The sequence below is a fragment of the Acinonyx jubatus genome, chromosome D2 (assembly GCF_027475565.1).
Source record: "Acinonyx jubatus isolate Ajub_Pintada_27869175 chromosome D2, VMU_Ajub_asm_v1.0, whole genome shotgun sequence".
Classification (NCBI taxonomy): Eukaryota; Metazoa; Chordata; class Mammalia; order Carnivora; family Felidae; genus Acinonyx; species Acinonyx jubatus.
Window position 1 is genome coordinate 33,583,820 of NC_069393.1, and position 24,110 is coordinate 33,607,929.

At 35.3% G+C, this 24,110-nt stretch overlaps 1 protein-coding gene across 7 annotated transcripts in view; it reads left to right on the forward strand.

Moving 5' to 3' along the window:
- Positions 1 to 24,110, forward strand: part of ADK (adenosine kinase) — a 528,728-nt gene that overhangs the window by 63,330 nt on the left and 441,288 nt on the right. For 6 of the 7 annotated variants that reach the window (XM_053207898.1, XM_015067729.3, XM_053207897.1 and 3 more), the window contains one exon: positions 11,216 to 11,269. The exons of the other annotated variant lie outside the window; for it this stretch is intronic. In XM_053207898.1, the coding sequence (XP_053063873.1) occupies positions 11,216 to 11,269 (54 nt within the window). The remainder of the gene's footprint in view (positions 1 to 11,215; positions 11,270 to 24,110) is intronic. 7 annotated transcript variants of the gene reach the window in all.

The following is a 24,110-nucleotide window of genomic DNA, read 5'->3' on the forward strand; positions in this document are numbered from 1 at the left end:
TTTTGTTTAGGATTGCATTGCATTTTTAGATTAATTTGGAAAAATGAGATCTTTACCATATAAATTTTTCTATTTATGCATATATATTTCTATTTTTTCCTCTAGCTATTTTGTATATTTTAGTAACATGTAGTCTCTAAGTACATTAAATACAGGATTACAAAATGGTTAGGTTTTTTTTTGTTTTGTTTTGTTAAAAAAGTTTTTATTTATTTTTGAGACAGAGAGAGGACACAGAACATGAGCAGGAGAGAGAGGGAGACACAGAATCTGAAGCAGGCTCCAGGCTCTGATCTGTCAGCACAGAGCCTGACGCGGAGCTTGAACTCACAGACTGTGAGATCATGACCTGAATTGAAGTCGTTTGCTTAACCAACTGAGCTACCCAGGCGCCCCTGTTTTGTTTTAGACTTCCACATCTTATGGTAGTGATCATTGCTAAGTTTGTTAGGTTCAAAAATTATAAAAATAATTGTGTTTGGGGAAAAAATGCAAACCATGCAGAAGTGATTAAAAGAAAAATCTGGGGCAAATTATTATCTCTACAGCAATACTGTCCATTAGAATTTTCTGTGATGATGGAAATGTTGTATGTCTGTACTGTTCAATATGGTAACCATTAGTCACATTTAGTTTTGAACATTTGAAGTGTGGTTAGTGCAACTGATGAATTGAATTTTAAAATTTTATTTGATTTTAATTAAGTTTTTAAAAATTTATTTGTTGTTTTTAGTAATCTGTACACCCAACGTGGGAGTTGAGCCCACGATCCCGAGATCAATAGTCATACTCTCTTCTGATATAGTCAGCCAGGCACCTCTAATTAATTAAATTCAAATAGTGGTATGTGGTGAGTTGTTACAATATTAGTGCAGCTTAGGTCTTACTGCAGTATTGTACAGTTTTCTTCTAGGTGTACATTTTTGGTGAGGTTTATCCTGGGTATTTTATTTTAATTAAAAAAAATTTTTTTTAACATTTATTTATTTTTGAGCGGGTGGGAGACACAATCTGAAACAGGCTCCAGGCTCTGAGCTGTCAGCACAGAGCCTGACGTGGGGCTCGAACTCACGGACTGTGAGATCATGACCTGAGCCGAAGTCGGACTCTTAACCGACTGAGCCACCCGGGTGACTCCCTAGGTATTTTAAAAGTAAAGTTATTGCTATTGTGAGTAGAATATTTTTTCAGTAACATTTTTTTGATTATTGCTGGTATTTGGAAATGCTCCTGAATTTTGTGTATTTTCTTTAACTTGGTTACCTTGTTACCTGCATTAAAAGAAAGATGGTCCTTGGCTCTTCTGATTCTCTCTTTCAGAATTCCAGATTCTTAGATTTTGGGATAAAGCAGCATTAGGGATGTTGTTGAGGGATGGTGGTGTTGAGGGATGGTGACCTGATCATGCAGTTTGGAGAAAGTTCAATAATATTTTACTGTTATAAAGGTAAGTTTAATGATTGATTAATGAAGGGGGCAAAGGAGTCAGGGATGACATTCCAACTTTTGGTTTTGGTGGTATTTACGATTGAGTTAGGGAGTATGAGAGAATGACATGTTAGAGGGCGTGGATAGATTGAGTTCAGTTTTGTTCATGCATGAGATGCATATGTGATAATTCAGGTGGATTCGATTTATGTTTCTGGTGGGTGGAGGATTTATGGCTGGAGGGAAGTATAATAAATAAGCATTATACTTAATTTTACCTTGATATAATGCCATTCAATGAAGGTTAGCTGTTATTATACTATTAGCAGCAGCATCATCATCATCATCATCATCACCACCATCATCACCACCAAAATTATTAAATAGGTGGTATATAAAGCAACCAATGGGGCACCTGGCTGGCTCAGTCAGAAGAGTGTATGACTCTTGATTTGGGGGTCATGAGTTTGAGTCCCACATTGGACATAGAGATTATATATGTATGTAGGTACATACATATGTATAAATAAAAAATAAAAAATAAAAGCAACCAATAGATAAGCCTTTCAGAGAAAGGGTAAAAGTGAAGGCAGCGGGTTGGAACATAGAACACTGAATAAATGGATAGATGAAGAAGAATTGATTATGGAAGGGGCTGAAGAAGAAATAGTGAGTTTTTAGCAGAACTAAAACAGGGTCTCATGAAGTCATTGAGTTTGTATGACAGAGTGGTTAATAGTATCAAACGTAAGAGAGATGCCTAGTAACATAAAACCTACAGGAATTTAGTGGATTTGATAATAGGATGTCAGCAGTGACCTCAGGTAGGTAAATCACGGTGGAATGATAAGGGACAGAAGTCAAATCGAAGAGTGTAAGAAAGAAATGACAGGTGTGATGTAAAGTGGCCCAATTTTGTTGATATGGCCCAGTGGCCAAGCAGTAACATCTTCCAAGTCAAATTTTAAATTTCCTTTAATGAAAATACGTGGCTAGTCATTTTGAATAATTATCAGTGATTTTTAAAAATAAAAACATAAGAGGGGTGCCTAGGTGGCTCAGTCAGTTAAGTGTCTGACTTTGGCTCAGGTCGTGATCTCATGGCTGGTGAGTTCGAGTCCTGTGTTAGGCTCTGTGCTGGAAGCTGCTTTAGATTCTGTCTCCCTCTCTCTCTGCCCCTTGCTGCTGTACTCACTCTCTCTCTTTCTCTCTTTCAAAACTAAACAAACATTAAACAAAATTAAAAATAAATAAAAATAAAAACTTAAGCAAAGAAAATTTAATAGTATAAAGAGTGTAGTTCTATTTAAGTGTAAATCTAGTTTCTTTTTCTTCAGCCTTCTGTAATTGAGTTTTAATCCTCATTTAGTTTACTAGTGAGAATTTAAAATGTTATTTTTATAAATCTTGTAACTTTTTGCTATTATTTTCGTTCTAATCCAGTGGTTTACTTTTTAATCTGTTTCTTGGTAAGCCTCTTAAAACATTGCTGTGGTGATTAACACTTTTGGCCTCCCTTTTTCCTTTCCAACATGTTTTGATATGTTTATTTTTTAATTGCTAGGGGTAATTAAACATGTTTAAAATCTTACCATACCCATACTATCTGATTGATTCTACCAATTCTATAAAATTTTGCATACTACTATTAGGATTCTTTGGACCATGTGGTAGTATTTATAGATTTCTTCAAATTTTACTTAATTCTTGGAAGGCAATCTTAGTTGCAGGCATTTATGGAATATTTTATTGTTATATTGCTGTATAAGCAAGTCTTAGCGTGGTGTTACCTATTTGTGTGATACTGGGTTGGCCATTTCATTTATGACTGGACTGTCTCTGGACTTGACAGCATTTTTAAGGACCTTTGTAGGTCTGAAATTTTATGTTATGCTTATCTTCAGGGAAAGCACATTTGAATAAACAATGTTTGTTTCAATCTTAAGGCTCTACCTGTGTTTCATTACTGTTAGTTGCAACTGCTGCTGATCTAGCATATCTTAATAGTTATCTATCATGTATTAATACATTTTATTTATGTGTTCTGATATTTAATTATAAACCTAAATAACAGTGCCATTTTCCCATTGCCCATGATGGAAATGCCATGATGGGATTTTATTCTTGTGTGCTTCCTTTAATAGCTTGGATAGGGTTGAAGGAAAGTACTCCCCCTTGTCCTCTCCTACTTCTTGCCCTCCTCCCTTCTTTCTCTCTTTTCCCTCTTCCTCCTTTCCTTCCTTCTCTCTTTTTTCCTATCCACTTGTCACCTGTTGCTGTCAATATTTATACAATACAAATATTTTTAAAAAATTTATTTTAAAAATTTTACACAAAAAAAGTTTGAACTAATCTTCGGAGGCTTAAATGTTCATTGGTTGAAAAATTTAAGTGAAAACTACATCCAGAAGAATATTATAACCCCATTCTAAAGTATTATATCTATTTGTTTTTAATGTGATTTTTCTAGTTTCAAAAGTAAAACATGCTAATTATTTACATTTCGAAAAAGCACAAAGAAGAGAATAAAAATAATCTGTAATGCTATATAACATTTTGGTGTTATGTTTCCAATTCTTTTTGGGAGTATATTGCCATTTTTCCTTTTTTTTTTTTTTTTTTTTTAAACTTAATGCTGACCGGTTTCCCAGTGGTATTATAACTTACTCATTATAAATCTACTACTTTCTGGATAATGTTTGCTTTCACTTTTCCTTAAATAATGCTCGCATTGACATCCTTGTACCCAACTGTCTGATGTCTTCTTAATGGAAATTTGTAGTTATGCAATTGTTTCAAAATGTGAACAGTTTCAATTGCTTTCCTTCTCTATTTAAGCTAGATGAATTAGTCATTTTATTGAGGTGCAAGCATTACAGGAAAGGGAAGAGAGGTGAGTATTGCATGTAAATGTGTCGGCACCTCTCATGTATTATCTTATTTGATCCACATAGCAACATGAGATAGGTAGTTTTATCCTTCTTAGAAAATTAAATGGCTTGTCTACTTCCAAAAGCTAATTAATGGCTGAATCAGGACAGTAACACAGGTCTTAGACTTGCAATCTAATGTTCTTTCACTTAGAGGTTTTCTGCAGAGGCTAGAGGCAGGATAAAGTCTGTGCTTTCCTGTACTGTCTCCACCTTCCTTATCTTCTGATAGGAGTAGGCACTTGTCTTTATCCTCTGGCAACTTCAGACAGAAAAAAGGTTGAGAACTACCAGTATACCATTTTGCTGTCTCTGACTTTCTAGGGACCATGTTTATGTTTGAATTTAAGAAATGAATATAAAAACAGAACATCTATCTAATCATGTCTTTTGGAAACAAAATCCAACTAAAAAATAGGCTGTACTTAGTATCATTTTAGGAAAGACATGGTAGAAAGTAGAGGTATGTACATTTTAGTGAGAACTAGCTCCATTTCATTAGTAGGGGTTATGGTCCTGATGGTATATTTACCTTTATATTTATAATTTATACTTTGCCTACTTTCAAAATGAATGTGAGGCGTTTGTTAGTTAACACATAATTTTTACAATTATAGGTTTGTACTATTTTTTTGTGTACATTTTAAAGGTGTTTTGGAAAGTTTTTGTTTCCTTAAAAATAACCATCTATATAGAGTTTGGTTGTAGTTTATGAGCTTTGGACATATATTTAAATTGCGTGGAGGAACAAATAATCTTTCTCTATTAGTGCCTTTTTTTCTAATTTGCAAATTAAATCAGTGTTCCATTTTAAAAATTAGAATAATTTTCAACATAATTATATATGTATATATATTTTTTTTAATGTTTATTTTTGAGAGAGAGAGACAGAGACAGAGTGCAAGTGATGGAGGAGCAGAGAGAAAGAGAGACACAGAATCCGAAGCAGGCTCCAGGCTCTGAGCTGTCAGCACAGAGCCTGATGTGGGGCTCGAACTTAGGAACCATGAGATCATGACCTGAGTCGAAGTTGGTTGCTTAACCAACTGAGCCACCCAGGTGCCACATAAAATTAGAATAATTTTCTTTTGGGCGGGTAGATAATTAATAACAATAGGTTATTCTAGTGACTTTTCATATAGTTTATTAACCTAACTAAAATTGGGTAAAGTGAGTATAAGAGAGAGATGGAAGTTTATGAATATACACATCAGTATATTTATGGACATATGTAAATAAATAAACACATACATAGGCATATGTGTAGTAAAGAATTTGGCCTTGTCCAAAGAGATGTCTGACCTTTGGCCCCAGCTTCTGAGAGGTAATCTACATCATACCTGATAGAAGTGTCATTTTGTTTAGGACAGGGCTGGCCACACCCCACAGAGTGACCAGTTACGTGATTTAGGGTTAAACTTTGGGTCATATGATATCAGTGGACCTGAAGACTGAGTTAACCATTGAGGCAGTCAGTTGATCAATCATGCCTATGTAGTGAAGCCCCAATAAAAAATATGGATATTGAAGCTTGGGTGAGCTTCCCTTGTTGGCAGTACTGCATACCTTATACTCACATATCAACAATGGTCTATATGGTTAACATACTGATGTCAGCACAGACTTCCCATTTGGAACCCTCCCAGACACTGCTCTATATGTCTTTTCCCTTGGATTTTGACCTGTATCCTCTTCTTATAATCCATAACTGTGAGTGTAATAGTTTTCAGGGAGTACTGTGAATCCTTCTAGTGAATTATTGAGCCAGAGGGTGGTTTTGGGAACTTCTAGAACTTGCAGTTGGTGTCAGAAGTGATGATAGCCTTTTTTTTTTTTTTTTTCAATATTTAATTATTTTGTGAGAGTGAAAGCAGGGGAGGGACAGAGAAGATCACATGCAGGCTCCATGCTCAGTGTGGAGACCTCCACAGGGCTTGATCTCATGACTATGAGATCATGACCTGAGCCAAAATCAAGAGTTGATTGCTCAACTGACTGAACCACCTGGGAACCCCAGAAATGAGGATAATCTTGGGTACTGTTTCCTCAAATCTCGCATTTTGGCTAACTCTAAAATGCAGTGTGTAAGAGTCAAGGAAGAGATAAGGAAGAGAAAATTGAATTAAAAAAAACCTAGCCTGGGTGGCTCTCTTGTTTAAGCGTCTGACTTTTGATTTTGGCTTAGGTCATGATCTCACAGTCATGAGATCGAGCCCCATGCTGGGCTCCATGCTGAAGCTGAAAAATTAAGGCTTTTGAGATATGATAAAAGTTACCTGGTTTGGGGCAGAAGGAAATCAGATGAGAGAAAGAAATGATTTGGGAAGAGTAACTACTTTGAAGTTTGTTTGGAATTAGAGAACTAATTTGCTTGGAGAATAGTTCAAAATGAATCTTGTACATTTATTCTTGAGGATCTGGAGATGTACTCAGTCCATTGAGAGAGTAAAATTTCCTGTTTGCTGATATAATCAAAATCAGGTCTATCCTTCCTTGCCTGCTTCTTGCCTATTTGGACTCCATTTTTTTTTTTTTTTTCTGGCCTCCACCATTTCCTTTAAATTCTTATCCTGAGACTTTAGAAGAGAAAGTTTTGTTGTTTTGTTTTGTTTTTTAATAGGAAAGGAACAGAGAAGAGAGATGAAATGGGGAAGGAAGAGAAAACAGATAAAAGCTCTCCCTTTTTTTGACTCTTTTAGGAAGGAGACTTTCTACTGTTTAGTTTGAACACTGTACATAGCTTTATCATAACCTTATCACACCACATTTATTTTTATTCTTAACTCATTTACTGCATTGTGAGGTCCTTAAGTGCAAAAAATATTTGTTATTCTCTATCACTAGCCAGCTGGAGAAGGAAAATAACATTAATTGATTTGCTGTTATCTATGTACAAAACACTTTGTTGAGACATAGATATCATCAAATCCACTAGTTTCAAACTTTTTAACTTTCATAAAAATGTTTTAATAAACATTAATAAGTTTCTTTACTCACTAAGTTAATATTTATGATTTATAATGCTAAATAAAACTGATAAATCACTCTTAGTGGACTCTAAATACCATACGGCTTTGATACCTACCATAATCCATTTATTTAAAATATTTTTTTTACCATCATTCATTTATAAAAGGACACAAACAAGCTCTTTTATTATTTTTTTTAAACATTTATTCAGCTTTTGAGAGACAGAAAGAGACAGAGAGTGAGTGGGAGAGGGGCAGAGGAAGAGGGAGACACAGAATCCAAAGCAGGCTCCTCTGAGCTGTCAGCACAGAGCCTGATGTGGGGCTCAAACTCACAAACTGTGACATCATGACCTGAGCTGTAGTTGGCCGCTTAATGGACAGAGCCACCCAGGTGCCCCCAAACTCTTTTCTTAACATTGAAAAATTTTATATTCCTTTCTCTATTTAAATTTATATTTGAATTATACTTTTTCCTGCCAGATTTTATCCTTATGTAATGTATTTTTGTGCATGAATTATATTTTATGTAATATGCATATATTAGGAAGGTAATATATTTTTATACATTAAAGTCTTTTGTGCATATTAATCACCCTATCAGGTCTCTGCCACAAATATATGCCTATAAATTGAATTTAAAGATATCTCCTAGGGGGCTCCTGAGTGATTGAATTGGTTAAGCGTCCTACTCTTGATTTCTGCTCAGGTTGTGATCTTGCCATTTATGAGATGGAGCCCTGTGTTGGTCCCCATGCTGACATTGCGGAGCCTGCTTGGGAGTCCCTCTCTCCTTCTCTCTGTGCCCCTCTCCTGCTCACGTGCATGTGTACACTCCTTCTCAAAAAATAAATTAAAAAACTTAAAAAAAATCTATTCATTAAATTGTAATTAACATATAGTTAGTAAAATAACGTAAATGTATTAAAATGTTGAGTAATTATTAAACAAGAAAAAATTGTATTGGAAATGCATCTTTTAATGAGGTGGATGAAGCTAATCTAATTTTTTTCTTTTAGTTCAGCCTTTCTTGGATAAATAATGCTCATTGCTGCAGTTAGACAATGTTCAGCATCAATTTTTTTTTCCTTTTTTCTTTTAGAGATGTGAAGAGGTTCAGGATAGGCCCCCCTCAGAATGTGCCACTTTGGCGTGTGGATTATTTTGAGCTGAAGACACTTAAGACCCTGTGGGCTCAAGAGGAAGTAGTTTCCTTCCCTAACCACATGGAAGAATCTACACTGAGAGTCTTTCCAAGAATAAGGGTTATTAACAGAGATAAATTTTATCTAAGTGACCCATCTATATGGTAGGGCACACATCTAATTACCAAACATCTCTTATCACCCTTTGAAGTACATTCCTTTCCTTGAAATCCCAGACCCTTACTCCCTCTCCTTAGTTTAGAATGACAGGTATACCTCATTTTGTCTGACCGACTTTGGAATTTCCATGTCTGTGTGGATTCCCCGTACATATACCTATTAAAGTTGATTTTCTTCTGTTAATCTGTCAATTTGATTCTTAGTCTGGCTAGAAGGACCTTCAAGGGCACACAGGTTCTTGCCACCTGAGAAGGAAATGAGGAACTTTTGCTTCCTGACAGGTAGAAGTGCTGAGAAATGTGTTCACATAATTAATTGGATGGAAGTAGACAGAGCTTTGTTTCACCAGCATCACTTAATTGTGTGAGCATCTCTGTCATCAAATGGTCTGTCATCAAAAATTATTTTTATTTGTCTATCAGCTGATAATTTGATTAGGTCCTTCAGTTATTTTGAAAGCAAAGAATTAGAAACCACCTGACTTCCAGTTATTAGAGTCACTAGAGACATGCAGTTCTGGGAAATGCACCAAAAAAGACTTTAGTACGTCTTCTTAAATAGCTAGTAATCATATCTATTAGTGTTTTACTTATAGGTGTATGTTTACCTAAACAGTTTAGGACATGCTGGGGAAAGTTAAATATTGTTAATTTCAATATACCTATGTCAAAAGGATTAAAAAAAAATTTTTTAATGTTTATTTTTGAAGGAGAGAGAGTGTGAGTGGGGGGGGGGGGTGGCGGGCAGAGAGAGAGGGAGACACAGAATCTGAAGCAGGTTCCAGGCTCTGAGCTGTGAGCACAGAGCCTGACGTGGGGCTTGAACCCACAAATCGCAAGGTCATGACCTGAGCCGAAGTTGGATGCTCAACCGACTGAGACACCTAGGTGCCCCAAAAGGATTTTTTTTTTAATAGAATGTTTTTATTGAGTGCTTTAAACATGTTTTAGTCAAAATCATTCATTCAGTTGAAGGCCACTGTCTGCCGTGGAACGATTGGTAAAACTGTTCTTCATTGTCAAACAAATCAGATTTGCTTTCATGATAGAAAAAGTCTGGCTTCAGTTTTCAGTTCAAATAAATGATTTGATTTTTGTTTCTGTGACAACCATGTTCTGATAGTTAATCCTCAGTAGATAAATGGAAGGCAAGGAACCTTGTTTAAAATTATTGCTTGGAAGAAGTAAGTTGACTCTTGTTTGTTTTTTTTTTAATTTATTTTAATGTTTATTTATTCTTGTGTGTGTGTGTGTGTGTATGTGTGTGAGAGAGAGAGAGAGAGAGAGAGAGAGAGAGAGAGAGAGAGAGAGCGCGCACGGGGGATGGGGGGAATGAGTGGGGGAGGGGCGGAGCGAAAGAAAGACACAGAATCCGAAGGAGGCTCCAGGCTCCAAGCTGTCAGCACAGAGCCCAGTGCGGGGCTTGAACCCACAAGTCGTGAGATCATGACCTGAGCCTAAGTTGGATGCTTAACTGACTGAGCCACCCAGGCGCCCAAAAAGATAAACTTTTTAAAGAAAACTGTAATCAACTTGTGCCCTATTCTATAATATACCTGAAAATAGAACATCCTACGACAGATAGTTCCCCATTGATAATTTGTGGCTTCATTCTTTACAGAAATAATGTATAAAACAGGAATTCCTGTGGGCAGTTTATGGTACTTTACTTACAGAGGCTTTGAAGATAAAAATATTATGAACCATTTCTTGTTTCGCACTTCAGAGGTTTTTATACCCCAGCCAATGTAGTACAGTTCTATTTAGGATGTGTGAGAGGTTTGCCATTCTTTTCATAAAGTGGGTAAAGGGACTTGTGAAAGGGGAGGCAAGAAAGGAGACTCTACATGCATGACCTTTCCACTTAAACCCCTGACCCATCGTCAGGCAGCTTAGTTTTAGGAAAGAATTGAACACAAGTGGGAATTGAAGATCTGGGAATTGCCATCCAATGTTTATTTTTTTCTGTATACTCCTCAGAAACAGTTACCTTTAGCAGTACAAATTATATGGTAATTTGAAAGGTAAATGTTCTAATATTTACGCAACTTCTGTTTTATAGACAGGGAAAGTGAGACTTAAAGAAATGATTGCCTATGGTCATTAAGCTAATAAATAACAACTTATTTTTCCTCCTGTGTCATGCCACCTAGGACATAGTCTGGTGCATAGATGTTTACTGTATATTTAATGAATGAATAACTGCTTATTGTTTTGTGAACTTCTAAATACTTATTGTAGTAATTTCTTGAATTTTGAACTACTAGAGGCATGTAACATTGCAGATTATTCACTACAGAAGAATATTGAAGATACCTTGTGTTGTCAAAGGTCAGGTTGATCCCACTTCAGTTCTTTGGATGGTGTCTGTGGCAGTGACTAATAGAACAAAGAACTTAGGTATTTTTCAATGTTTTATCAATGAAGACAGAGGACTGTTAACAGTGTAGTAGTGCTTATTTGATAGGAGTTAACTCATTGTATGTTGATACCACAGTCAGATGTCCATGAGGCAAAGGTACTTATATGTTTATATGATGAATTTTTTTGTTTCTGTGTTACAGGTATTCTCTTAAACCAAATGACCAAATCTTGGCTGAAGACAAACACAAGGAATTGTAAGTACATTAAACCCTAGGTGGTACATGGTTTATTCCTCTATGGAGGTGTATGTAAACAATCTGAGTTTTCAAATGATATAAAATATAAAGATGTAATTAACACTATTACCTTAATACTAGTAAGATTAGGATAATTTACATTACATAAGATTAACATAGGAAATAATTGTTTCTGCATGCGTGTTAAAACATGTAGTATTGCATCATCTAGACTAAGGGTATATTGGGAAATATATAATTTCATTTTCTTTCCCCAGATAAAATATTAAAGTGTTGTTAATTTTACTCAATTGACTTCCCCAACCTCATTATTAAGATGACAAAATGTAATTTTGTTTCTTTTGTTTCTTTATGAAAAGGTAAATGCCTAGTATTGATTGGCATAAGGAAAAACACTTTAAAGTTTGGTATATGAACAAAATTTTGTTCCTTTTTAAAATTTTAATGTTCTTAGTGTTCTTTCAGGGAAAAATAACTTGAACATATGATTCTGGGATATCTCCATTGCTATTTTTCTGCTCTGTTATAGTATATTATTTCACAGGAACTTTGAGGTTTTTAGTTAAAAATGATAGGTTTGGGAATTTTAAAATTTCATCTTAATCTTTTTAGTGCTTCTATTTTCTACTTAGTCTACTTTATTTTTCCCATTGTACCATAAGAAAGTTCTGATAACCTTAATTATTATGCAAACACTTAATGTCAAATAATACTGTGGAATTAAAAATTCGAGGAATCTGTGGCTGGCTATACACCTTCAGGTCGGACTACACTTATTCTAGATATCCTTATTAAGGTTCTATCCTTTAATAAATATACTCATGAATTTTACAAACTTCCGTCAGGATTTTCCTGATGTTTGACACTCCCTAATGTTAAAGATATTTTAACTTCTAACTCAGGTCCCTTATGGTTTAATTTAGTGCAATCTTCAATTTGTATATATCTGTATGAAGAATAATTTTTTGTAGATAGAGTCCTTCAAGACTATTATTTTTAGACTTAGCATCAGGAATATAGTCATTGATACTGTAATAGCATTATGTGGTGACAGATGGTAGTTACACTTGTGAGCATAGCATAGCATGTAGAGATACTATAGCTATACTATGTCATATAGCTGAAACTAATGTGAAGCTTTGTGTCACCTATATGCAGATAAAAAGTACACACACAAAATATTTTTTTCTCAAGGTTATATAGTGATTTTTCAAAACAATTTTATTGTATTTTTTAATGTTTGTTTTTGAGAGAGACACAGAGTATGAGTGGAGAAGGGGCAGAGAGAGAGAGAGGGAGACACAGAATCCAAAGCAGGCTCCAGGCTCTGAGTTGTCAGCGCAGAGGCTGACTCGGGCCTGACTCACCAGCTGACTGAGCCCCCCAACCACCCCAAGGTATAGCATTTTAAATATCATGGGTATTTTTATGGCCCCTTAATCAGGGGCCATTTTCTTTCATGTCTTTGAAATTACAGAACTTTGATTCTAGAAATGAGCCCTAGAACTAATATCCATTTTTTTTTTATAATGAATTAGGAGGGATTTATATGATAAATGACTTGCTGATAAATGACTTACACTGCTACTTACTGACAATACTGGACCAGAATCTGTTTCCTGATTCCCATTTAGGTGCTTTTTCTGTGCACCAAGCCATTCCCTAAGTATATAGTGATTTTTTTTTTAAATTAAAAGGGTCGATATCCATTGCAATACTCAATAACTGTTTATAATGACTGTTTAATTTTATAGTATTATACTATGGTTTTAGAAACCAGCTCAGACCAATAGCCACTTATTGAGTGTGTTGAAGAAAACTTAGTCAAATATTATGTATGCCTGACTTCAAAATGCAAAGCTCTTCTCATTCTTCCAAGGAAAGGGTGTAATACAAAGCTTTTGATCAACTTGGTCCTAAAAGTTTTGAGAGATGTTTATGAAATAAGTCAATTTTATAGTTATATATAATTTAGTTTATTTACACCATACATTTACAACCATATACTATGTGAAGTAATTAAATGAATTTTTTTCTTTTTTACTTCTCAGTTCTTTGAACATTCACAATCTAACTACATTTTATGTGAAATAATTTTAAAGTACTTTTTTCTTTTTTTACTCTTTCTTTGAACATTCAGCATCTTTGTCATCGACGTCTTTGTCACCACTAGAACCTTTTCTCTAGAACACATTAGTCTTCTTTGACCTAAATTGTTTGATTCCATGTATGATACTTTCATTGGGCATTTCATCCTAAGGTATAAATGCCTCTTACATGAGAAAAGTATTTTTTTAAATTGATTTTGATATGTGGTCATTATCTTTATAAGCTGTTTACTATATTGATTTTTAATTAATTAATTTTTAAAATTTAAATCCAAGTTAGTTACATATACTGTAATAATGATTTCAGTAATAGAATTTTGTGATTCATCACTTACATATAACACTCAGTGTTCCTCCCAACAAGTGCCCTCCTTAATGTCCATCGCCCATTTAGTTCATCCCTCCACCTGACACCCTGTCAGTAACCCCCAGTTTGTTCTCTGTATTTAAGAGTCTCTTATGGTTTGTCACCCTCCCTGTTTTTATATTATTTTTGTTTCCCTTCCCCTGTTCATCTGTTTTGTTTCTTAAATTCCACATATGAGTAAATCTTACGATATTTGTCTTTCTCTGACTGACTTATTTAGTATAATACACTTCAGTTCCATCCATATTGTAAATGGCAAGATTTCATTCTTTTTGATTGCCAAGTATTATTCCATCACACACATATATATATATATATATATATATATATATATATATGTTCCATCACGTATATATATACACACATACACACACACACACGCGCGCGCGCACACACACACACACACACACATACATATACAGACACACACCACATCTTCTTTATCCATTCATCAGTCGATGGACGTTTGGGCTCTTTCCATACTTTGGCTATTATTGATAGTATTGCTATAAACATGGGGTTCATGTGCCACTTAGAATTAGCATTTTTGTATTCTTTGGATAAATACCTAGTAGTGCAACTGCTGGGTCATAGGATAGTTCTATTTTTAATTTTTTGAGGAACCTCCATACTGTTTTCCAGAGGGGCTACACCAGTTTGCATTCCCAGCAACAGTGCAAAAGGGTTCCCCTTTGTCTGCATCCTTGCGAACATCTGTTGTCTGAGTTGTTAATTTTAGCCATTCATCATGATGGGTGTGAGTTGGTATCTCCTTGTGGTTTTGATTTGTATTTCCCAGATGATGAGTGATGTTGAGCATCTTTCCTTGTGTCTGTTAGCCATCTGGATATCTTCTTTGGAAAAATGTCTATTCATGTCTTCTGCCCATTTCTTCACTAGATTATTTGTTTTTTGGCTGTTGAGTTTGATAAGTTCTTTATAGATTTTGGATACTAACCTTTTATCTGATATATCATTTGCAAACATCTTCTCCCATTCCATTGGTTGCCTTTTAGTTTTGCTGGTTATTTCCTTTGCTGTGCAGTAGCTTTTTATCTTGATGAGGTTCCAATAGTTCATTTTTGCTTTTGTTTCCCTTGGTTCTGGAGATATGTCAAATAAGAAGTTGTTGCAGCTGAGGTCAGAGAGATTGTGGCCTGTTTTCTTCTCCAGAATTTTGATGGCTTTCTGTCTTACGTTTAGGTCTTTGATCCATTTTGAGTTTATTTTTTATGTATGGTGTAAGAAAGTGGTCCAGGTTCATTCTTCTGCATGTTGCTGTCCAGTTTCCCCAGCACCACTTGCTGAAGAGACTGTCTTTATTCCATTGGATATTCTTTCCTGCTTTGTCAAAGATTAGTTGGCCATATGTTTGTGGGTCCATTTCTGGGTTCTCTATTCTGTTCCATTTTTCTGTGTACTTGTTTTTTTTTGCCAGTACCATATTGTCTTGATGATTACAGCTTTGTAATACATCTTGAAGGCCAGAAATGTGATGCCTCCAGCTTTGGATTTTCTTTCAACATTACTTTGACTATTCGGGGCCTTTTCTGGTTCCATACAAATTTTGGAATTGTTTGTTCTAGCCTTCTGTGAAGAATGCTGTGTTATTTTGTTAGGATTGCATTGGATATGTATATTTCTTTGGGTAGTATCGACATTTTAACAATATTTGTTTTTCCAATCCAAGAGCATGGAACGTTTTTCCATTTTTTTGTGTCATCTTCAAAAAGCTTTTTTTTTTTCATAAGCCTTCTATAGTTTTCAGTGTATAGATTTTTCACTTCTTTGGTTAGGTTTATTATTAGGTATTTTATGGTTTGGTGCAATTATAAATGAGATCAGTTCCTTGATTTCTCTTTCTGCTGCTTCATTATTGGTGTATAGAAATGCGACCAATTTCTGTACATTGATTTTATATCCTGCGGCTTTGCTGAATTCATGTATCAGTTCTAGCAGTTTTTTGGTAGAGTCTTTTGGGTTTTCCACATAGGAGTATCATGTCGTCTACAAAGAGTGAAGGTTTGACTTCCTCCTTGCTGATTTGGATGCCTTTTATTTCTTTCTGTTGTCTGATTGCTGAGGCTAGGACTTTAAATCCTATGTTGAATAACAGTGGAGAGAGTGGACATCCCTGTCGTGTTCCTGACCTTAGGGAGAAAGTTCTCAGTTTTCCATTGAGGAGGATATTAGCTGTGGGTCTTTTGTATATGGCTTATATGAGGTCTAAAATGAGTCTCTTGTAAGCAGCATGTAGATGGGTCTTATTTTCTTATCCATGCTGATATACCCTGTGTCTTTTGATTGGAGCGTTTAGTCCATTGACATTTAGAGTGGGTACTGAAGGATATGAATTTAGCACCATGTTGCCTGTTGAATTGGTGTTTCTGGTGATGTTCTCTGGTCCTTTCTATTCTTTGTTGCTTTTGGTCTTTTTATTTTTGTTTTGTCTTTTCTCTGCTCAAAGAATTTAAGAATTTAAGTATCCTCCTTAAAATTTCTTGCAGAGCTGGTTTAGTTTTTGTTTGGGAAACTGTCTTTCCTTCTATTTTGAATGACAGCCTTGTTGGATAAAGAATTCTTGGCTATGTATTTTTCTGATTCAGCACATTGAATATATCCTGCCACTCCTTTCTGGCCTGCCAAGTTCTGTGGATAGGTCTACTGTGAACCTGATCTGTCTTCCATTATAGGTTAAGGACTTTTTTCCTTTGCTGCTTTCATAATTTTTTCCTTTTCTGTGTATTTTGTGAATTTTACTATGGTATGCCTTGGTGATGGTCAGTTTTTGTTGAATCTAATGGGGTTCTCTGTAATTCTTGGATTTTGATATCTGTGCCATTCCCCAGATTAGTAAAGTTTTCCACTAAAATTTGCTCACATAAACCTTCTGCACCTTTTTCTCTCTCTTCTGGGACTTCTATGATTCAGATGTTATTCCTTTTTAATAAGTCTCTGAGTTCTCTAAGTCTTGTATCATGATCTTTTGCCTTTATTTCCCTCTTTTTTTCTGCTTTGTTATTCTCCATAATTTTATCTTCTATATTGCTGACTCGCTGGTCTGCTTTGTCCATCCTTGCTGTCATGGCATGCGTTTGAGATTGCATCTTGGTTATAGCATTTTTAATTTCAGCCTAAATTTTATTTCTTTTATCTCTGCAAAAAGGGGTTCTCTGGTGTCTTCTATGCCTTTTTCAAGTCCACCTGGTATTCTTATTATCGTGTTTCTAAATTCTGGTTCAGACATCTTACTTACATCTGTGTTAAGTCCCTGGCTTTCATTTTTTCCTATTCTTCTTTTGGGGTGAATTCCTTTGTTTGTCATTTTGGAGGAAGAAAAAAATTAATAACATTAAAAATAAAAATTAAAAACAAAACAAAAAATCAAATAAAGGAAGCTAGATTCTAGGTATGTTTTGGTCTGCTTGTTGAAAGAAGCTTGATAGAAAAATAAGGGAAAGGTAGGAAAAAATTTAAAACTTAAAAAAATTATATAATAAAATAGAAAAAATAAAATAAACAAAATAAAATAGAATAAAGAAGTAAAGAAATAAAAAATAAAGTAAAAAATAAATTTTTCCTATTCTGTATCCAAGAAAGGAAAAAAAAAGAAAGATAAAAGAGAACAATTTAAGCAAAAACAGAAGCAAAGAAAATGAACAAATAAATGAACCAGAAAACAATGAAACTCGAATGAAGTTACATCCAGTTTCCCCTAGAACTCAAACTATGAAGCACTCTATAGTTTGAACACTAAGCAGACAGAGTGACTTGTGCTGGTATTCCTGTGGGATGTGCTTGGAGGGTGCAGTTGGTCAGGGCTTGGTGTAATGGCTCTGTTCTCCATTAGGTGGCGCTGTTTAGCTTACTGGGGTGGATCAGTGTGCATGCATGCATTCATGGGAGATGTGGAAATGAATGGCTTCACCCAGCTCCGTAGTCTGGCGCAGAAACTTCGTACTCTCACCGACCTACGATCAAGCTCCTTTGTCTCAGCCCTCCATCCACTCCCTGCCTGTGTCCAAGCTGTCTGTCTGCCAGGCAGCACTTCCTTCCAGAATTTTATCTCAGATGGTGTTGTTTGAAAACCCCACACTTCAGGGGCACCTAGGTGACTCAGTCGGTTAAGCGTCTGACTTCAGCTCAGGTCATGATCTCCCGGTTCATGAGTTTGAGCCCTGCACTGGGCTCTGTGCTGACAGCTCAGAGCCTGGAGCCTGCTTCAGATTCTGTGTCTCCCTCTCTCTCTGCCCCTTCCCTGCTCACATTCTGTCTCTCTCTCTCAAAAATGAATAAACTTGGGGCGCCTGGGTGGCTCAGTCGGTTGAGCATCCGACTTCGGCTCAGGTCATGATCTTGCAGTCTGTGGGTTTGAGCCCTGCATCAGGCTCTGTGCTGACAGCTCAGATCCTGGAGCCTGTTTCCAATCCTGTTTCTCCCCCTCTCTCTGCCCCTCCCCCAGTCTCACTTTGTCTCACTCTGTCTCTCAAAAATAAATATTTAAAAAAAATTTTTAAAAAATGGATAAACTTAAAAAAAAATTAAAAAAAAACAAGAAAACCCCATACTTCAGAGACCCATGCCAGCTCTCTTGGGGAGGGTCTTGCTGAGCAATGGCTGGGTGCTAGTTTGCCCCAGAAAATGTTTGTGTGATTGTGCAGTGGCAGAGGTTCAGAGATTACGGCAAATCACAACACACATCTGGCACCAGGTTTTGCTGAACTGTGGTGTCTTTGTTCCCGAACCAGTAAATGTGGCTGCTTTCTGGGGTCTGCTGGGACCTTTGCCTGTGGGGAGGCCATATGGTCTCTACCAAATGCATTGGGAGAAGGGAAACCACTTCTCCCAATGTAGCACACAGACCCCTCATACCGTGCTGCCTGCTCCTGGGGATTTGACCTACTTCCTCACCAGAACACTATCGGGCACTAAGCTCTGAAACTTCGGACTCTGTGCTCCACTGTTTATAGAATCCTGGTGGTACTGAAACCCTCTCCTTTCTCGCTGTCAATGGTTTTGGGGAACAGATTTCTTGTTCAGTTCCGTGCAACTATTTTCACTCTTTCTCTTTCTCTAGTTGCTTTGAGGGGGAGTGCTTTTCTTGCACGATCCGGATGTGCAGTTCTCTTCCCCTTCCTTTTTCTCTCTGTCCTCCCTCTATGAAAATGGCTCCCTACCCTCCACGGCTTTTCTCTCCCCTGTTCACCTCTCCACACCACGTACCTGCTGAGTTCTGTGGCTCAAGTTAATGCAGATCATTGTGTTGTTCCTCAGATCAATTTCTTTATGTGTTCAAAATGGTTTCGTGCAGATCTAGCTGTGTTTCAGGGATGAGACAAGCTCAGGACTCCATGTTGCTCTGCCATCTTAACTCTTCCCCCTACTCTATTGCTTTTTAAAATTGATCTTTAAAAAAGCTGTAACATATACCATTTGTGCTTGCAAAGCTGTGCCTCCAGGAGTACCTTGTAAATGTATGTTAGATTTATTTTGCTCATTTTTTAAACCAATACCATCAGGTGACTTCTGTGAGAATCTCAAATGAACATTGATCGAATTTATTTCAGGCAACCACAAATGGTTCTCACCTTCTCTGTGACCAGAGTTTATCCTGTTTGGTGAACTTTTGACTGTGCTCTCACTTTAAAATTCTAGGATTTCATAGTTTCTTCACATCTGTTGTTATACCTGGATCATGAAACTTCTGGAATATTTGCTTAAATATTTTACTATTTCAAAGAAAATTATTAACCCTGACATAAAGAAGAAGAAGTCATTATAAGAGATAATTTTGGGATTAAACTTGGATTTGTATTCATGTATGTATGATGGATGAATGAAAAATATATGTCATTATTGGTAAAATCTTAAAACCTTATTTAAAGGATTAATCCTGGGCTCCTGGGTGGTTCAGTCGGTTAAGTGTCTGACTTCAGCTCAGGTCATGATCTCCTGGTCCTCACGGTCCGTGGGTTCAAGTCCTGCACCAGGCTCTGTTCTGACAGTTCAGAGCCTGGAGCTGCTTCAAATTCTGTGTTTCCTTCTGTCTCTCTGCCCCTCCCCCTGCTCGTGCTCTCTCCCTCTCTCTCAAAAATAAATAAACATTAAAAAGAAAATTAAACTAACTTGCAATTTTCTGCTTTTGAAGAAATGTGTACTGCCTTGGACTTAGCATTAGAAGAAATTTATGTATGAATTTTGTCATAGATTACAACCTTGGTGTATCAGTTCCACTATGAGTGTTAAGAAATAAAGGAATTTACTGTAGGAATTAAACCTTGTTCAGTTGTGGAAAAAACTAGGGAAGTAAAGGCTCACAAAGAATCAGAGAAAAGTCTAGTCCTGGTTCAGTTTCATGAGTTGAAGCTTTCAAAAATCCACCTGCTGGAGTAAACTGTAAAGGAGGCTGGTAGGTTGTTGGCTCTTTGCAGCTACCACCTCTCAAGTTTCAGTGGAGCATCTGGTGATAGTGCTGATACTGTTTGGGAGGTTGAGCTGGGGTGGTATGGGGATAAATAAGGGCAAGTTGGAATTCTATCCATACTTCTCTGTCTTTTACTACCTGTGACCAATAACTACCTTTGGAATAAAATGGCTGCTGCTTCACTTGCACCCTCCAGATTGTACACAGAATTTTTTTGTGGTTAGTCCTAATCTGAAACCATATAGGAAAGGAAATTCTGGGGAATATAGTTCTAGTTAGCACAAGTATAAAACCTATCACACTTGGATTAATCATTTAATCTTCTGAATTTAATGTCTTTATTTATAAAATGGTGAAAATTTCATGTTTGAATAAGTTTAAGGATGATTAAATGAAATTATGTGAAAAAGTTTCGAGCTATGGAAAGGTTATATAAAAGTTACTTGTGATGTAGGTTGTGAGTCTGATGATGTTTATGAAAACTCTCTCAACTGGCTTCTGCTCTTTGAGTAGTTGTCTCTCAAATATCCTTGTGGGATTAGATCAGTACTCTGCTATTTTATAATTATCCATTAAGCAAATGATTTGTTTAGTTACCTACTTCTCTTTTAGTCTATTCAGTAATCCTATTGGGTATAGTTTCTAAGTTTCTAGCCTGAAATTCTTCAGGCAAAAAATGCTAATGGACTTCTTTGTTCTCTCTTTGTTGTTTTAAATTGACTATTATTATTATTATTAGTAGTAGTATATTGTTATTATTATTTTGCTTTCTCTCTCTTTGATTTTTCACCCTGGGTGGAAGGGTGAGGTGTTTTCTGAAGTTTTATTCAGTGCTTTTCAGTCCTAGTGTAGTTCATCAATCCTTTGTTACAAATTTACTTGACAGTATTGCAGTATGTGCTATCAATGGGAATATTCATCAGGGTCAACATGGAATGAAGAGAGCAGAAACTTCTGATTGTTGAATTCTTTTTTCCCTTGGCCTACAACAAACGGGAATATTTTGAGGATGAAGCTATGACAGATTTCTGCCTGAAAAACACTGTAAGGGTTATGCCAACACTATCTATATCCCCTTGAGGACTGAGTTGGAAATTTTGGGAGTGATATGGATTTGGGAGTTTTGGGGAACTTTTAGCATCTATTAGCAACTAATCTAATCCTTGCAAACATTTTCTTTACTAACTGTAATTATTGATTTTTTTGAAAATTTATTGAAATTTTTTTAGAAAAAAAATTTATTAAAGAATTAAATAATACTTATGTATTTAATACTTATGTATTAAAAAACAAGGAAGGAGATCTTTATGTCAGTTACTTTTGTGCTCTAATTTAATCCTCATAGCAACACTAGAATGTAAAAATTATAATCATTCCCATTTTATGGGAAATAGGCTTGGAGTGATTACATAACTTATCTTCTATTAGAAAAGAAATAGATTGTGATTTGATTTCAGATTTCTATTTATTGTTTTGTACTTTTCCTAAATTCAGTGACTTAGAGAAAGACTATGTTTTACTTTTTTTGGGAGGGATAATAATATTTTTTTATTTTATTTTTTTTCCTATAGTTTTTTAAAATCTTTATTTATTTATTTTTAGAGAAACAGGGATAGAGAGTGAGCAGGGGAGTGGCAGAGAGGGAGAGAGGGACAGAGAGAATCCTATGCAGGCTCTGTGCTTGAACCCACCAACTGTGAGATCATGACCTCAGCCAAAATCAAGAGTTGGATGCTTAACTGAGCCACCCAGGTACCCCAGGAGAAATAATAATATTTAAAACGAATGTACCTACTTCACAAACTGTTTAAAGGTACTCATGGTAGATATTACCTTTCATAAGTTTTAATATGGTTTAATAGAAATATGCCAAAATATGTAGGTAATACTGTATTTTTGGGGGGTTGTTAATATCTAGGGTAAAATCTTAGAAGATAAACTGAACTCATGTTGGTGAATGGAAATCCAATTATTTCTAATAGACTAGGTCGTTTCTTGAAGTCCACTGTAGTATAAATTTGTTCTTTGTGATGCTAGCTCCCTCTGTGGAACTTCATTGAGATTACAACTTGACTTTTTCAATTATTTAGCTAAACGATTGAACATTTAGACTAGATTTTGAAATTTTCTCTAAATTTTACTTTGTATGCTAATAATTTCAATTGTTTTTCTTGTGAAAATGTTATTTTATAAAAATGTCTCACTTTGTAGATACTGAATTTTAATAGCTTGTGTGAAATGAAACCCACTTCTTCAAACATTGCAACAACTTTTATGCTTTTTTGTTTGGGAAGGCCAGAGATACCAATTCCTAGGTCTGCAGCACTGTGTTAGGTTAGACAGAAGGAGATAGATAAAGCCTAATAGAAGATTTGGGGGGAAAAAAAGGTTTTGGAATTATGGTGGGTTTTTTTTGTTTTTTTTTTTTTTTTTAGTTTTTTAATGTTGAATTGGGTGGGAAAATGTTCATTGAAGGATTTTTTTGTTTGTTTGTTTTATTGAAACAGACAAAATTTCTGCTTGATAGAAAGAGGAGAGAGAAATAAATATCTTAGCAGGATCCCAAAATTCAACAAAGAAATGTAGAAAATGTCTTTTACATGTATAATTTCCATAAATTTATGCTCTTGTAAAGAAAATTCTTTGTTATCAAATCCTACTACTGATTTCCCTTTTACAGAATGTGTATATTTTTTTTCACCCCCACTTTTTTCTCCTTTGTCTCCCAAACTAGTTTATATTTAAATATTACATTGTGTAATTAGTTTTTAAAAATATTTTCCATTCTAGAATGAGGGCAGAGGGAACGTGACTGGCTTCCACGATAGAATTTAGCAAAATGGGCAAACCGATGTCAACCATAAAGCTAGGGACTAAAACATAAAGGATGAAGATAGGAAAGAGCTAAAGTGTATATGCTCTTTGAATTTATAAAAATTTGATTATAGTAAGTCATTGTTAAGATCATACATGAATAAGCTTTTAAACAATTTTGTAAGATAATTATTTTGAGCCCTTTGTTAATACTAAACATTTATTATTCCCTTAAAATATAATAATTTACACAAATACAGGCATGCATTATGGTGGCACAAAGAAATTTGTTTTAGTATTTTTTAACCTTGACTAAATTTAGATTAGGTAATTCTTTAAAAGAATAGAATTGAACTAGTTTTATTTATATAACAATCCTATCCTTTGTTATCTTTAAAACATATTATATCCTTGATATAGTAATAATGTTTTCTTATATGAGTAAAAACTTTGAATCAATATATAAATATTTTGCTGGGGTTCTTATAGTTTTTATCTTTTAGTCAGTTATTTTCTCACAATCTTTAAGGATAATTAACCCATCTCCCATTAGTCTTTGAAGAAATCTAGAGTGAACTTTCTTTATATTATTGGCTACTTAAGTCCATGTCATTTTGAATTTGATTTAACGTATGTGTCACATGTTTAGTAGTGCTTTCCAATGTTAGTACTTCGTGTATTATTTAAAGTTTTCTCAAAAACTTTGGAACCTCTTTTATTCTCCTTGACTAACTCCTCTTCACCTTTTGAGGCTTAACTCAGATATTCTTTCTGGTAGTCTTCTCTATTGTACACTCTTCCTGTACTCTGGGGTTAGTTTGGTACAAACCAACAGGCAGACCAGAATTAAAATCCTGGTTTTGATAATTCCTACTTGTGAGACTTTGGGTTACTTATTCTTTTAAATATTTCCTCATCTAAATTATGAGAGTGATAATCCTTAACCTTACAGGATTATTATGAGCATTACGTATATTTAATGTACATGTAGAGAATTCCATGATGCCTGGCATGCAAATAACTACTTCTGCTTTTATTTATTTATTTTTTTTGTTAATATTCTTTCTAGACTCAGTACTTTGAGCACAAGGTTCATATTTCATTCATCTTTGTATCCCCAGTGGC